General features: G+C 39.2%; 2 protein-coding genes across 6 annotated transcripts; both read right to left on the bottom strand.

Annotated features, from left to right (window-relative positions):
* Positions 1-774: 774 nt before the first annotated feature.
* LOC117629810 (tubulin beta chain-like) lies at positions 775-3179 on the bottom strand. Its single transcript, XM_034362425.1, has 3 exons — positions 2736-3179; positions 2347-2616; positions 775-1673 (listed from the first exon to the last, which is right to left on the bottom strand). Exons 1-3 carry the CDS (start codon positions 3127-3129, stop codon positions 997-999), a joined length of 1341 nt encoding a protein of 446 aa, XP_034218316.1. The 5' UTR covers positions 3130-3179; the 3' UTR covers positions 775-996.
* A 1497-nt stretch (positions 3180-4676) lies between these two features.
* On the bottom strand, positions 4677-14745 carry LOC117629808. 5 transcript variants are annotated; one of them, XR_004586160.1, is made up of 9 exons: positions 14628-14745; positions 14474-14535; positions 13638-13893; positions 13331-13546; positions 9899-13252; positions 9602-9786; positions 9174-9462; positions 6915-7011; positions 4677-5050 (listed from the first exon to the last, which is right to left on the bottom strand). XR_004586160.1 is itself a non-coding variant. In XM_034362423.1 (7 exons), exons 3-7 carry the CDS (start codon positions 13842-13844, stop codon positions 9378-9380), a joined length of 4047 nt encoding a protein of 1348 aa, XP_034218314.1. In that variant the 5' UTR covers positions 13845-13893; positions 14474-14535; positions 14628-14745; the 3' UTR covers positions 8963-9377. The 5 variants fall into 5 exon arrangements, 1 of the variants encoding a protein (XP_034218314.1); XR_004586161.1 differs by having other exon boundaries at positions 4677-5044; XR_004586159.1 differs by having other exon boundaries at positions 4677-7011.
* Between the last annotated feature and the right edge of the window lie 873 nt (positions 14746-15618).

The raw sequence follows: 15618 nt of genomic DNA, 5'->3' as shown, positions 1-15618 counted from the left end.
TGTTTATGTTACTCATACAAGGCGATTTTATATCACCATCGTCTTTTCAAACACAACGATGGTTTTTTGATCTACCGTCGTTGTTTTCTGGTTGTCTCTTTCACTTTTTGTAGTAGTGACACTTCTATTCCTACCCTAGCTGGACTTTTACAGCAGCCCAAAAATAAAGAAAAACCAAATTAAAACATAAATCCAAAATGGATAAGTAATTGACTCTTCTTATTTGGACTAGGAAAACATGTCAATTACTTTGCAAGCACGTTTGGGGTCGTTCCTCCTACAAGAAAATTCGGAAAAAATATCTAAATTGTAGGTCTTTATCTTATATTTCTAGCCATATATAGCACGCCTTGAGAAAAAATCAAGAAAGTCCTTGTTTTCTATTCTCTCTCCTCCGCATGACCAAAGTTTCTCTCGTCTGAGTGGGGGTATTGCCATTGGAAGAATTTCTCTTGCATATGCAATTTTAAAGGAGGTTTTTTTATTATAATGTCATGCTAAAATGAATTTTTGAATAAATATCTCATTTTTAAAGCTTTAGGAACCGTTTGTATCCTTCTTGCATCCAATTCTAAAAACTACAATACCAAAATTTCACATGTAAATCCCGAAGTGTATTTGGAAACTGAAAAGAACTAAGATCTTGTAGCTTTAATGTTGGCGTTGCTTTGATAAAGAGGAATGAAAGCTACATTAAACTTTAACCAAAGAGAAAGGATGGGTCTTCCGACTATAGAGAGTAGGCGATAGTGAGGTTGTAAAAACACCAAAAAATACTACCAAGGTCAGAGATGAGTAAAGACCAAAGTTGCTAGAAAGCAAATACCACTACGACAAATCCATAATGGTGAAATAAGCAAAGTTACAGCAAAAGCAGCAACTGGAAGTTGATATTGAAACTTGTCCCACAAACACTCAACCGGAAATTCATTCACATACTACATAAAACACTAACTGGAAAGTTGATATTCAAAGGAAACTACTGCTTGATAGAAATTACATTTCCTCCTCATACTCCCCTTGCTCATCCTCGTATTCCTCCTCATCGGCTGTTGCATCTTGATACTGCTGGTACTCAGAAACCAGATCGTTCATGTTGCTCTCAGCCTCAGTGAACTCCATCTCGTCCATACCTTCACCTGTGTACCAATGCAAGAAAGCCTTCCTCCTAAACATGGCAGTGAATTGCTCACTCACCCTCCTGAACATCTCCTGGATGGATGTCGAGTTCCCGATGAAAGTTGATGCCATCTTCAGCCCAGTTGGTGGGATGTCACAAACTGTTGACTTCACATTGTTGGGTATCCACTCAACAAAGTAGGAAGAGTTCTTGTTCTGCACATTCATCATCTGATCATCAACTTCCTTGGTGCTCATCTTACCACGGAACATTGCTGATGCTGTTAGATAACGTCCATGTCGTGGATCAGCAGCACACATCATGTTCTTGGAATCCCACATTTGCTGGGTGAGCTCTGGAACAGTCAAGGCTCTGTACTGCTGAGAACCTCTTGAAGTAAGAGGAGCAAAGCCCACCATGAAAAAGTGAAGACGCGGGAAGGGGATCAAGTTTACGGCAAGTTTGCGCAAGTCAGAGTTGAGCTGTCCAGGGAACCTTAGGCAGCATGTAACTCCAGACATAGTTGCAGATATCAAATGATTCAAATCACCAACTGTAAAACAGCAAAGCAGAGAAGATGATATCAGCTTTTATGCTCCTTTTAGGAAACAAAAGGGGCAATATAACGCAAGTTCATAGAGTATTTACTATCACAGGCACACACAAAAGACAATTCATGCTTTCAAAACTCTGACAAAGAAAGCAAGATTAGATCATCCATTGCTTGCCAAAACTCATTTTTCATCAGAGACTAAACGACAACTAATTACTTTTAGAAGTAACTACCATCAACAGGAATGTATTTTAACCTACAAAATATGCATCATCATCATCAGCACATACAACTCATGCTTTCAGAACCCAACAATAAAGACATTCAATGTCGCCGAAACTCATTTTGCAGAAAATGAACAGCAGCTAATTACTCTCAGAAGTAAGAGCAATCAATATGACCATATCATATATTTGACATAACTCAGAATGAAAACACGTTTGTCATCTTTCCTTAAAATTACCGAAGCATGCTTGAACCTTGAATTCATGCTGCAATAAATCATCTATGGCAATGCCATCATGCATAATTTATTCCTCTAACAAAGACCTAAGTTACATGGATGATCTTGACAGAACTTGACATGTTGATCCAGAGTAAATCAAGATACATAATCATAAAATAGCATAAGAACGATCCATCCAAACAACAGCGACGATATGAAGGAACTTACAGCTGGGAGTGGTGAGTTTAAGTGTACGGAAGCAGATATCATAGAGGGCTTCATTGTCAAGCACCATACACTCGTCTGCGTTCTCCACAAGCTGATGAACTGACAGAGTAGCATTGTAAGGCTCCACAACAGTATCAGAGACCTTGGGAGATGGGAACACAGAGAAGGTCATCATCATCCGATCTGGGTACTCCTCCCTAATCTTAGAAATCAGAAGCGTTCCCATTCCAGATCCAGTACCACCACCCAACGAATGGCACACCTGAAACCCTGCAACACGAAATCACAAATCACAATTAGGGTTTTACCAAACCAAAATTGAAAACCCCCAATCTCAAAAATCTCACTAATTACAGTTAGGGTTTGGTCATTTCAGTGTTCATACATACCTTGCAAACAGTCACAATTCTCCGCCTCTTTGCGAACCACATCTAGAACCGAATCGATCAACTCTGCACCCTCAGTGTAATGGCCTTTGGCCCAGTTGTTTCCAGCACCCGATTGACCGAAAACGAAGTTATCAGGTCGGAAGATCTGGCCATATGGCCCAGATCTGATGCTGTCCATGGTGCCAGGCTCCAGATCCATGAGCACAGCTCGAGGAACATATCGTCCACCACTGGCTTCGTTGTAGTATACGTTGACTCGCTCAAGCTGAAGCTCAGAGTCGCCATGGTAGCGCCCGGTGGAGTCTATGCCGTGCTCGGCGCAGACCACCTCCCAGAACTTGGCTCCGATCTGGTTACCGCATTGGCCTCCCTGGATATGAAGAATCTCACGCATTTTCGGTTCTAGGGTTTTGCTGCAGAGAGAGAAAGATCGAGATCGAGAGGGTAGAGAGAGAGAGAGAGAGGCGCAAAGGTGAAAATGAGGAGGGTAGGAGGAGAGAGTGAGAGGGGGGGCCTCTATATAGAGAGAGTGAGCTGTAACCCTATAACGGCTCTTTGCTAATTTTATTTTATTTGTTTTTTTTGGGGTTTTTGATTGGCTGTTTAAAGTTAAATATCTTCACGAGAATCAACGGCTGGATGGATGCCATTTCATTTGATGGTTGTAAAAACGGTTTAAATTTTTTAGAGCCCATACGAAGTTTTTGAATTTAGAATTTGCAGATACAGCTGGATACGATTGGGCCCCACTGGTTTTGTTTTGTTTACGAATGCTGGATCCGGAAGAGTGAAAAGACTGAACTGCCCCCTCACCGATCTGGTGGTTAATGAAATTTAAAAAGCTTCTGCCGCCTCGAGCTGCGTGGCAAAAAGCTTATTCGTGATCTGATACAGCGAGGGGGACTGGCTTTGCGTAAACCCCAGTTTTCCAACAGCGAGGGGGACTGGCTTTGCGTAAACCCCAGTTTTCCAACTGTTATAATTTACACATCAAAAAATAAAAATTAGTGTAACACAATATCATGTGACATGTGACGTGTTAATATGAGATTACGGATATACCTTGTGAAGTTTTAGAATTTAAAAATTCAATATTTAACGATTGTACAATTTAGTTAATCAGTTATGATCTCTTGGATTACAGGTGTCTAAGAGATTTGTGGTCACTCACCGTCGGATGTAAATTCAACGGTTCACTCACTCTTGTACTCATTTTAAGAAACTTTTATAAACCATTGGATTAATATCCAACGGTGGGTGACCATAATCTCTTGGACCATTGTGGTCCAAGAGATTGGGCCTAATCATATAATATCATCATCGCTTAGAAATTTCTTTGTTAAAAACAAATTGAACCATTTTTACTACATATAAATTTTCTCTTAGACTTTGAAAGAAATTAAGGGGGAAAAAAAAATTCCTTTCATAAGAAATTTCTGCCTTGCACTTGGACCTCAATTACCTCATAAAATGAAAGGATTTTAATTACCTCAATTACCCCATTGGAGCACAACTTGCTTTTCTTTTTCTTTTTTTTTTCCCTCTTCTCTCTCGGATTACTTACATTTAATTTATATTTCATGTCATGTGATTTCATTAAAAAATAATAATAATAAAGAAGAAAAATACAGTCAAGTGGATCCACATGATAATATGACACTCCCCGATATAATAAGAGAGATTAGTATATAACCAGCGGCTTTACTCTTTTACCCTCAGATAACGAATGGTATTTTCTTTCAAAGATTAATTAATTAAGGGCATTTTTAGAAAATTTCAAAATTTAACCATAATGACCTTGAATTATTAGCCCACGCAAGAAAAGGATCCAAATTCAAACACAACAAACTCGGAGCGCTTTGCTGTGAAAAAGTAAACCTATTTTCTTGGTAGCTTTTTTGCAGAGCTAAAAAAAGTCACATACTTGCACTAGAGCAAAAATTGACAAGGCAACACAAATATATATATTACAATAAAGTTAATTTTATTCTTACTTTTAGAGAGGGAAATTAATAATACATGTGCTGGAACACAAAACCTATTTTCACTCAAGGGTCTCTCTCTCTCTCTCTCATGGAGATCCCATGACCAAGCAATGTCATAGAAAATCAAAAACTAAAGCTTTACATCATATTCCTATACAAATATATCAACCCATGATTGTGATAAAATTGCAGATGAAAAGAAGCCCTTGAAAAAGCATTAAAGTTTTGGAAGGTAGGGAACAACATCCATAGCTTGACTGAACGAACCTCCTCATCTCTCTCTACACAGCTTGGGGAGACCCACAGACACCCTTCAAGAATAAGCTAGCACTAGAAAAAAACTGTAAGCATCCTACATTGTACGTTATATAAGTAATCAATCAAGCTCTCTGCCTAAGCAATCATCATACTATCTCACCTAGCTTTCACCATATTACAATTTTTCTGGTTTTTCTTTTTCGGATCGGGACCTTATGTGTTATTCTTGTCAGTCACAAGCTGCACTTACATTTCCTAGTCCAGCATTACTTAAAACATGTGTGACAAAAGCAATAAAATCCAAAATTTACTTGAGTTCATGTAAAAGTTAAGCATCTAGAGAAGGTGCAGGTTCCAAATCGTGTTTTTTTTTTTTTTTTTCCGCTTTAATAAATATTGTGTATTTTATTCAGTGTAGTTATCATTTAAGTTGCTTAGTTCTGCATTATTCATTGGATTGCATGCAAATTGGCAACGCTTTGGCACATGCCTCTGATCACAAAAGTCCTGGACTATTATAACGAATTTTCTTGGCTTGAAAGCATGATCATCCCTTAAAGTTTTCCTATTTCAGAACGTACCCAAGTCACCCATAAAAGTTATGGTAATCTTGTTGAATAAAACTAAGATTCCAGTGTACTCAATCGAAAGTGGGAAAGAGACGGAAAAGGCCAATTTCTTCTTCTTTAAGTTTGAAGGAAAACAAGAAGAAGGGGACAAGAGAGAACGGGGTGACTGCAAGTGAGATGAAACATGCATTGCGAATATATGCTTACTGAAATATATAAAAGATATTGCTAGTAAATTATAAATTTTAGAGTTCATTATGAAACATGTTCATGATCATGTCAACAATCGCACAAATGCAGAAAAATATAAATAAGCTTACTCCATTATGAATTTAGAGCTTCTTAGCGTTGACAGTAGCATTCCAATATGTGAAAAAAGGTACCCTATTTCCCTAATTTCATGTGTAATATCCAAATCAAATTCCCATATAACCAGGAAGGTTAAAGAAATCTGTTCACTCTTAGAAGAGGTAACAACAGTCTTTTAGTTTGAGTCTAAGACCAACCATACGAAACAGAATTTGCTTATCTAAAATGCAAGAGAAGAAAAGTAACGAAGGCTACTTAGACAAACAAAAATACTCTTAACAGGTCTGCAAAACGAATACATTACAAGCATCAAGGAAAAGTTTGAGACTGCAATTGGATATCTTTTGATATGCAGTAGTTGTGGTGATTCCTTTGAAGTTCCCCAAAGAAAAAGAAAGAAAGAAAGAAAGAAAATATCTTCATGATCAAGAGAAACTCTTTAGTCATATCAGGAGATCTTTTGATGGTGTTAGACAAAAGAAACGCTCAGACTTTTTCTTTCTTCTTTTTATGAGAAACACTCTTAAGGTTTTCATGGATTAATAATTTAAAAGTGCCATCAAAGTATTCCCCTTCGCAGTTCAAGAATTTTTTATTTTTTATTTTTTAACAATTATGAAAAAAACCATAAGACTGCAAGTTTTTCCGATATGTAAGAAATTTAAAACAGTTCCAAATATGCATCACCCAAGTGTCAAAAACAAAAGAATGAAATTAATCCATGAAATGCAACGGTAAAATTAAAAACAGCCATCAGCCTGTCATTATGCAATATGCTAGATAAGTCTTGAGCCCTACCACTAACAATTCCAGTACACATATAATAATTTAAGCCTATGGCTTCTTAAAGCTAGTATCTAAAGATGAAAGGAGATCAAATTTACAACCCTCCTAAGTTTCCTAAGGTTATCCTAGCCCTTCAAAGGATGCACCGTTTGTATACACAATAGTAAATATGTAGAAACAGATAGAACCCCCAACATATCAGCATGAAGATGAAATCACTAACAAGCAAATTTGGCCTCAAAATAAAATCTGTACATTGAACACAATCTTACCACATCAAAAACAGATGACAGAGTAAACCTCTCTGCTAAACTTTCAGCCCTTACGTAGTCTGCTTCGCCGAAAAAAGACAGGTCGAATTGAAAAGATCTATTATAGAAAAGAGAAATTCCACCAAAAATAAAAATCAACTATAAAGTCGACCTTAGAAGCTAAAAATAATAAAGAATCAATAGTCAATTCAGCAAAAAGAGAAATAGCAATAAAGATTAAAAAAATTGAAAAGCCTTTCCATATGTAAAAATAATGAGACAAGATCTACCTCCGGTTACTAGGAAAACAAACAGAAACTCGTTATAATGATTCAGGAGCATCTGCAGGAGCATTTGGTTTGGGTTCTAGTTAGTTTGGGGTTTCAGTTTTATGCTTATCTTTTATTTGTCTTGTTTGATTTTTATGTTTTATGTTGTTTGTAGCTTATAGTATTTCTCCTAGTCTCTTTTTAATAGTCAGGCAATAGTCATGTGAGTTAGTATTTTTGGAGGCTAAGATTGACTAGTTATTGAAGTAATCAAGGGCTAGGATGCTACGCTTGTAACCCTAATATACATACCCTATTTAGAGGCTTTTTATGCAGTCTTTTGTCCCACAAAATCAGAATGTAGTCTCACTTTGGTATCTTTGCCCTATAACTAATTTATCAACATTCCAACTATGTTCCTATTGCTTTCTTTCTCTGTTTCTTATTGATTTAAAAATCTCGTAGCTTTCTATCCCTTGTTTTGACCATTATTTAGTGCTTGATATCCCTTCTCTAGTGTGGTTTTGTACTGCTACAGCAACCAGACAGCAGCTTCTGCTTCTGCCCTACACCAAATAGCATTCCTCTTGACCAACATCAATGTAACCTATGCTGACGGCATCAGCCATATCCGATAGTACTAGACGAGTAAAAGTAACAAGCAACTGCAGAATATACAGCTTAATTGTGTTCGCCAGATTGTTCAATTGCTTAGGTTGACCAATTTCCAACCAATATGGCCAGCAGAGCAAATATTTGTCTCATAGCCTAGTTTATCAGCAAAACAATATCCTTCAAATAAATGCTGATTCACAAGCCACAAAATAAAGATAATTAAATAATAGATAGTAGGTCTGTAGTCCAACAAACAACAGCATGAAGCTATCTCTGCTAACTACTAAAAAGCTAAAAGAAAAAATAAAGCCTCTAAGATATACGATCATAGTCTCAAAATACCTAATTCCTTAGGCTCTCTCACTTTTTTCTTAAGAGTCACTTCAATTTTCCCTGTATAATCTACATAGTAAAGTACACTATAATCATTGCCTTCTATAGGCCTATACACCCCAAATATTGAGTTTTTAAATCTACTACAGTACTAGAGATTAACAATTATTTGTCAGTAAGTCTGATCAATTTAGAGAAACTCCTTATATCTTTGCAAACACCCTTTTAGCACCTCCAACTAAGCTACAATTGAGAACAATTGGAGTGAAATGTTAGTAAAAAAATTAATAACTACTCTGCTTAACATGGTCAGTTCAATTTCACCAATTAAGTACCAAGGATGAGGTTGATTAATTAATATCATACTACATACAGATGTGCCTCTGCTCATAATAAAAAAGAAGAAACAATTCAGACAGCATCATAGATACTTCCAAAACTTGAAATCAGGTATTGTTGCCAACTGTAATGACAATAATGTAAAATTACAAAGTTATATACAATATAAAGGAAAATACTTATATTAGAGAGCTTTAATGTTCAAGGTAATGTCCATGTTTTGAGAGCTGTGTAGCAATGAGATCCTTTCTAAGAAAAAATACACATCTGAACTACAGAACATGATAAAAACGACAAAGCCATCACTAGACCACCATCGGATTCTTTATTATCACAATAATTCTAACAGATCTGGAACACAATACAGGATTTTGTTGATTCATTCCGGATTCTATCATCTCCTGTTGTACCATACTTTAATATTCCAGGATCCACTCATTCTAAAAATTCATCACATCAAGTTTTCCTGGCTAATGATCTTGTAAAATTCCAACTTTTTCATCGCACTGAGCATAACGAACAAAACATGAACGAACTTGAAATATAAGAATTGGAAAGGTAAAAGATACATTCAAGAATGCTATAAACCAAATGCCATCTCAGCTCCAAATGCAAAATAAGTGATAGCAGTATACCACTTTTGAATTTCTATGATGATAATGTCAACAGAAAACAATCCTAGTGAGAATAAAAAACTTGAGAGTCAAAAACCAACAAACTTAACTGCCATTGAACTCCAGTTCCAAATACCATCTCCATTAACATGGCAGCAACCTGAAATGACAAAACTAGCATGAACCACCCCGAATGTAGAAAAAAGAGGCATGGAAGGGTGCATCACCTATATTGCTAACGCAATAATACCAAAGAAACAATTGGACCCCAAGTGAAATGCAACCAAAGAGATCCACATTGCAGCACACCATCATCAATCAATGCTTTTCTCCCCTGTCCTCAATACTGGAATTTTTGACTTGTTTGCATCCTCTAATAAGGACTGATCACCAGAGGTTCTACAAAAAGAAGCAAAACAAAATTTAAAAAAACACACACACAACCAGACTTCTAAACCATAAATGGAATAGAAAAATAGATAAAAGAAAAAAATTAATCATATATGAAGTGTAACTATGATATGCACGGAGAACTTACAGTTTCTGCTTTTTGGCATTCTGCTTAATGCTTCGTACCATATCCATAGCCATCTTCTGGTGCTCCCTTGTTTGTGAATGCAAGTCCAAGCCTTCCACTGTTTCACAATCAACTTTACAGATCCGACACCACCCCATACTAGCTGGCTTCCTTTTCCTTGAGTGATCAAAAGACTCCAGATCTCCCTGAAGATATCCATACCATCAAAAAGTTGAACTTAAAAAACAAATAAAAATAAAGTATCCCAATAGGAGCTCTACTAACACATAATGCAAATGACTGAAGCAAATACTTAACTGTATAAGTTCCATCATTTGGAAATCTCTGAAGTGAAAAGCTGCTTCGAAATCCAGGCTCACCAAGGCGAGGATGATTGGGCCTGCTGCCTCGAAATGACTCAAAGTTCCCGGGCCCAGCCATGTCTCCCATGTGTGAATGACGAGAACCAAAACCCAGAGGTTCTCGCAAGTTGCGAGGACCTAAATGATCTCCCCTCCGAAGATGACCAGGGTGACCATCTTGACCAATAAAATCATTCCTTCTATGATCAACCATTCGCAGATTACCAGGACCCTCAAACTCTCCCCTACGAAAATGACCGGGCAAATTAGAAAACCTACCCTCATGGAATTGATTTCCAAGTGGATCACCAAATCGATGAAACTCCCTGCCATCAAAATCATCAGGGCCAAAGCCTCTAAACCCATGAGGTGGGAGGCCAGGGTAATCTCTAACTGGGCTTCGAGGAGCCAAACCATCCACAAGACGCCGTCCAACAAAATCTGGATGACCATGAGTAGGCTCCATTCTCCCAAAATCTCCTGCATCATTCCCATGCACTGAACCACCAAGACGATAGGGAGACAGGAACCTTGATGGAGCAGTGCCAGCTACAGGATCTGTATGTGGACCACTATCATACTTGAAGCCATGAGGTGCCCTATCAAATGGCCTTGAAGAGTAATTCCCAAATTTTGCCACAGGCTCAGAATCCAGATATGAAGGCCTAGGGAATTGCTTCAGATCATCTTCAAATTCTACTCGGTCAATAACATGACGTGTCGGATCCACTGGGAAGGGATTCAACCGCTCGCCTGGAAAAGCCTTAAACCTTTCATCCCTTGGCCCATGAGTTGATGAGGAGTCAACGCCTGGAGTTCCATTCATCCTCAACATATTTGGGTGGATACCAGATGGCTGTCCAATTGGTGCTGCTCTTGACATCATGCCACCATGAGAATCAAAAGCACTAGTGGGTGGAAGCGGTAAATGACCTTCATTATAAGGCCCATGCGGAGTAACAGATTGCAGTTCAATGCTTCCTTGAGGACCATACTGACTTGCCCTGCCTGATGATGCTCCAAAGCCCAGGTTGCCACCATGTGGCTGGAAATGTTCAGATGAATGAAAAGGCTGTCCAGGAACATGTGCAGGCCCTGGAGGCCTTAAATGAGGCCCAGGCCCCTGTGTATGACAAGGAGGTCCTGGAGGCACTTGTAACAAAAGAGGTGCGCCAGGTCTTTGCGGGAGTGTAGTAGGTCCATGATGAGGCAGATGCTTTCCTTGATCAGATATAGGAGCTGAAGTAGATACAGCTTGAGATCCCTCATCAGTGCCAATAAAAGGCTGCGGATTGCCACTAGCATCCTTCTGCAACATCCGACCCTGTTCTTCACGAAGTTGAGCTTCTTCAGATGGGATTTCTTTAAGCTCTCTCTGTTTCATGTCACTGATGGAAACATCTTTTACACCCTCAGCTACAACTTCACCCAATTTACCATTACTTGAATGGTCCAGAGTACCATCCACACCCTCTTCCTTCAACATTGATTTACTTACAGACTCTCCATTTTCAAGTGCACGTATATCTGGAATCACCTTGGAAGATGTATCTCCCTGATTAGTTTTATCTTCACCAGTAGGTTTATTCTCATTATCAATGGACTTCATATCCGTCTCAGATTTCGCAGTTTTAACTTCCGCATCAGCTACCACGGCAGATGCTGTACCCACATCATGTACAACCTTTTTAGCATTTTGCTGAGCCGAAAACTCAGATTCTTGCTCAGCTTGCCTCTCAGATGTAGTTGGTCCAGAGTTTGCTCCAGACTGCACTAGGTTGTTTGTTCTGACCATATTGTTCTGATTTGTGGATGGAAGGTTTGCAGCAGGATGCATTGGCCTCATGTAAACACCTCCCGCAGTTTGTGCATAGGTCTGAGATTGTACTCCATGAATTGGCATCATAGGCCTTCCGCCAAGATTAGACTGGGTATGTTGAATGCCCTGAGACAATGTAACGTTCTGCTGAGACTGTGCAGAGGCATGAATATGTTGAGGGAACGAATGAGATTGACCCTGGGGACGTAGCTGTGTAGGTGGTTGCTGTTGTACAAAAGGCTGGTGGTGGAAATATTGCTGAGGAGTCGGTTGTTGAGCTGCCTGCATATGAGGGCGCTGGTGGACAGTATTCCCAGGTGGGTGACCATAAGAGTGAACAGGCTGCTGTTGTGCAGGATTGATGTTTTGGATTTGACCAGGAGAAGGCAACAAAGCTGGCTGCTGCTGGTTTGGAACTGTTGTATGAGATGGAGGCGGCCGCATAAGTGGGGGTTGTTGAGGGAACTGACTCTGTATTTGAACGGGAGTTTGTGACTGGGAGTGAGGCATTCCATGAGATTGCAAGTGCATAGTATGTTGTTGTGGGGCTCCTGACTGCACTGGTTGGTGAAGGTGAGGTTGAAGGTACAAGTGATTGCCAGTCACTGCATGAGATGATGGATGTAGTGTCTGAGGCTGGATGGTACCATTCATGGGCTGAGAAGGGTGAAGTTGGGGATTGGGTTGGGGATGTTGTTGAAGCTGTGCCTGTTGCTGAGGTTGTGAATGAGGTTGGGGTTGAGAAATGGGATGCTGTTGCGGGAGAAGCTGGGACTGGGTATGTTGCTGAATTTGGGCTTGCTGATTATGAGGCATTTGTACATGTTGAGGATGTGGCTGTGAATGGGATGGAGCTTGAAAATATGGTAGGGGTTGAGGGTGTGGCTGCCCATGAGCTGCCGGGTAAGTCTGCACTGCAGGGTGAAGTTGCTGCTGTTGGTTAACTTGTGCCTGATTTTGAGTTTGAGCGGCAACAGGAGCCTGCACATGTGGGGGCTGAATTTGGGATTGGGGTTGAGCTTGAGCTTGAGATTGAGATAATTGAGGCTGTAGTGGAGGTTGAGTTTGGGGCTGCGATTGCAAGAATGTCTGAGATTGATGCTGGACTGTCCCATATGGTGGATGAGACTGCAAATGCTGCTGCTGTGATTGTGAAACTGCTGGCTGTTGATAGGGATAGTAGTTCTGATATTGTTGTTGATATGGATCATACCCAGGATACTGCTGGTAGTACTGTTGATATTGTTGCTGATGTTGGTACCACTGTTCAGCAGACGGCACAGCAGCTTGAACAACAGCTTGAGAACTTGAGTTTGCTTTCTGATTAGGATCAGGTCCAGGTGCTGTGACACTTGTAGTTTGAGAAACCTGGGCCTGAGATGTTGCTATTCCTGACTGAGTGGCAGCCTGGGTCTGATCAGCAGTAGCTGATGTGCCAGAAGCTGAAGTATCCAAAGCACCCTCAACCTGCTGCGCCTGAGGCTGCACACCCTGTCATTGACAGATAACAATAAAATCAATTCCAGATAGTAATTTCTCATCTTGTAAAAAGAAAACTAAAATACTCACCGGGCAATTTTGTGCATGCTCCTGCACTTGACGATGCACAATTTGGATTCCACACCTGTTGCATACTACAGGAGAATTACCAAAGGCACATCCAGAACAATGAGATGTACAGTCAGATAAAGGTCCCTGCCATGTGCATCCACTCCTGTGATAGAGGCAATGAACTGCTATTTGTCCTATGGTTTCAGCAAGGGACTTATTTGATTCAATAAGTGGCTGCATTGATTAGTTACAGTAAAGTTGTATCAATAAGCAGACAGTAAAGATCAGATAAATTGGTTACGACCAAGGTTGTATAAGGAAGGACCTTGGCATCTGCTTCTGTCACTAAGTAGCCATCATATGGGCAAGCTCGGGTAGAGCTCACTACGTATGTCAAACAGGACTTGCAGTATAAATGAGTGCACTGTGACTGCAATGCTTCATTTGGGTAGACAAGCAGACGACAAACTGGACAAAAGTACTCTCCGGCAAGAGATTGGATATTCAATATGCACTCATTATCAAATCCCATGCCGCCCTGCAAGCTCAGCTTCAAGTCCTAGTGCATAAATTTTATCAACCTGAATGAGTGCAAAAATTGTGAGCATAAAGAAACAAACTTTCTTCCGTCAACATTTATGACACATTGGCTTCATTGCAACACATCTTATTTTTCCTCGAAGCAACAGGTAAAGGGCCTCACTCAGTTCAAAATCATACAAACAGTTCTCAGAAGAAGAAAATGACCCAACGCATAAACGCAATTACCAATTTTCACAAACCAAACAAGAAAGCAGAGAGGCACACAATGATATGCAAGTGAATATTCAGACATGCTAATCCAGTGCGTACCCAATCAATCCATTAGGCATTTAGTAATAATCAGGAAAATGGCATCGAAAAGAAAAACCCAAACTGTCCTATGCGTGCCAAAAAATCCAGACCGAAAAAGATCAATCAAAATCCGTGTTTTTGTGCGTTTTCAGATTTAGATGAGTGCGGTTTTGACTTTCATAAGCCTGAAGTCATTGAATTTAAGTATCATATATTTTAATTTTTTTTTTAAAACATAAAACTTTCCTTCCCAAATCCCCAATTCCCACACTTTCTTAGCAGCCAAACATTACACTAGGTAAACCAAAACAGACATAATTTTGGTACCTTGAAATTTCTCTAATATCCGTCAATTCGATTCAAGACCCTAAACCCTAGCCCAGTTCAACCTGTAAAAACCGAAAAGATAAAAATAAATCTTAGGGTTTTCATGAACGAAATGGTTGTGCGTGAAGATTGTAGAGTAGAAAGTAGTAGTTACAGTTGGCGCCGATTGCTCGGAAAGAGTCTCTCGGCACAAGAGAGAGAGAGAGAGAGAGAGATGCTAAATGCGAACTGAAAACAGAAGACGGAAAGCAACAACGGTGCTTAACAAGTGTATGTTGTGTTTATGCTATATGTTTTTTTTTTCTTCTTTTGTTCTCTGATTTTCTACCGAAAGTGAATGATACGACGCCGTTGGTGGTGATGCTTTTTTTTTTTGAGAATTTACCATCCTAGAGTATAACTGTAAAAAATTGGTACCCGGCATAATTTTATGTGAATGAAGCTTATGGTTTTGTTATGCAGCCCGTTTGGTTCACGGAATGAATTTGAGGGGAAATTATTTCTTATGTCATTTTCCAAAGAATGGGAAATGGAAGATTCATTTATCACGTTTGGTAATGCTGGGAAAGTAACCAGGAGATATCACTTTATTTCATTTCCCATGTTTGTTTTGAGTAGGAATGGAAAATAAAGTTTGTATAAAATTTCAATTATACCCATAGTAAATTAAATAAAAAAGAATGCATTTAATGATATATTGTAATTCTAAATTGTTAATGGGGAGAAAATGGTCATGAAAAATATTTGTTTAATATTGGCTCATTTTCCCAAACTTTCCCATGAGGAGGGAAAACAAAACTCAAATTGGGAGGATGGCTTCACTTTCCCTCCTACTTTCCCATGGGTCAGGAAACGATTTTTCATGTCTGGACTTACGAAACATGGGAAAACAATTGATTTCCCATTCCCAAGTCTCCTTTCCCATGAACCAAACGGGCAGTTTCCTAACCATTCCTCTTGAGTTTGCCTTGAAACATTTGCACAATAGCTCTTTGAAAGGATGTATTGACCATTTGCATAAGAGTGATCAGGATCTTGATGAGCAAGCTTTATCACGGTTTTTGTTACGAGAAGAGTCTATTAGGATTTAGGGAAGGCCCTGTGGCCTCATATTTTTATGCAAGTTACAGGACAGAACCATATAA

This window comes from Prunus dulcis, chromosome 6 (genome assembly GCF_902201215.1).
Source record: "Prunus dulcis chromosome 6, ALMONDv2, whole genome shotgun sequence".
NCBI lineage: Eukaryota > Viridiplantae > Streptophyta > Magnoliopsida > Rosales > Rosaceae > Prunus > Prunus dulcis.
The sequence above is the reverse complement of the archived record's forward strand: the minus strand, read 5'-3'. Positions and strand labels throughout refer to the sequence as shown.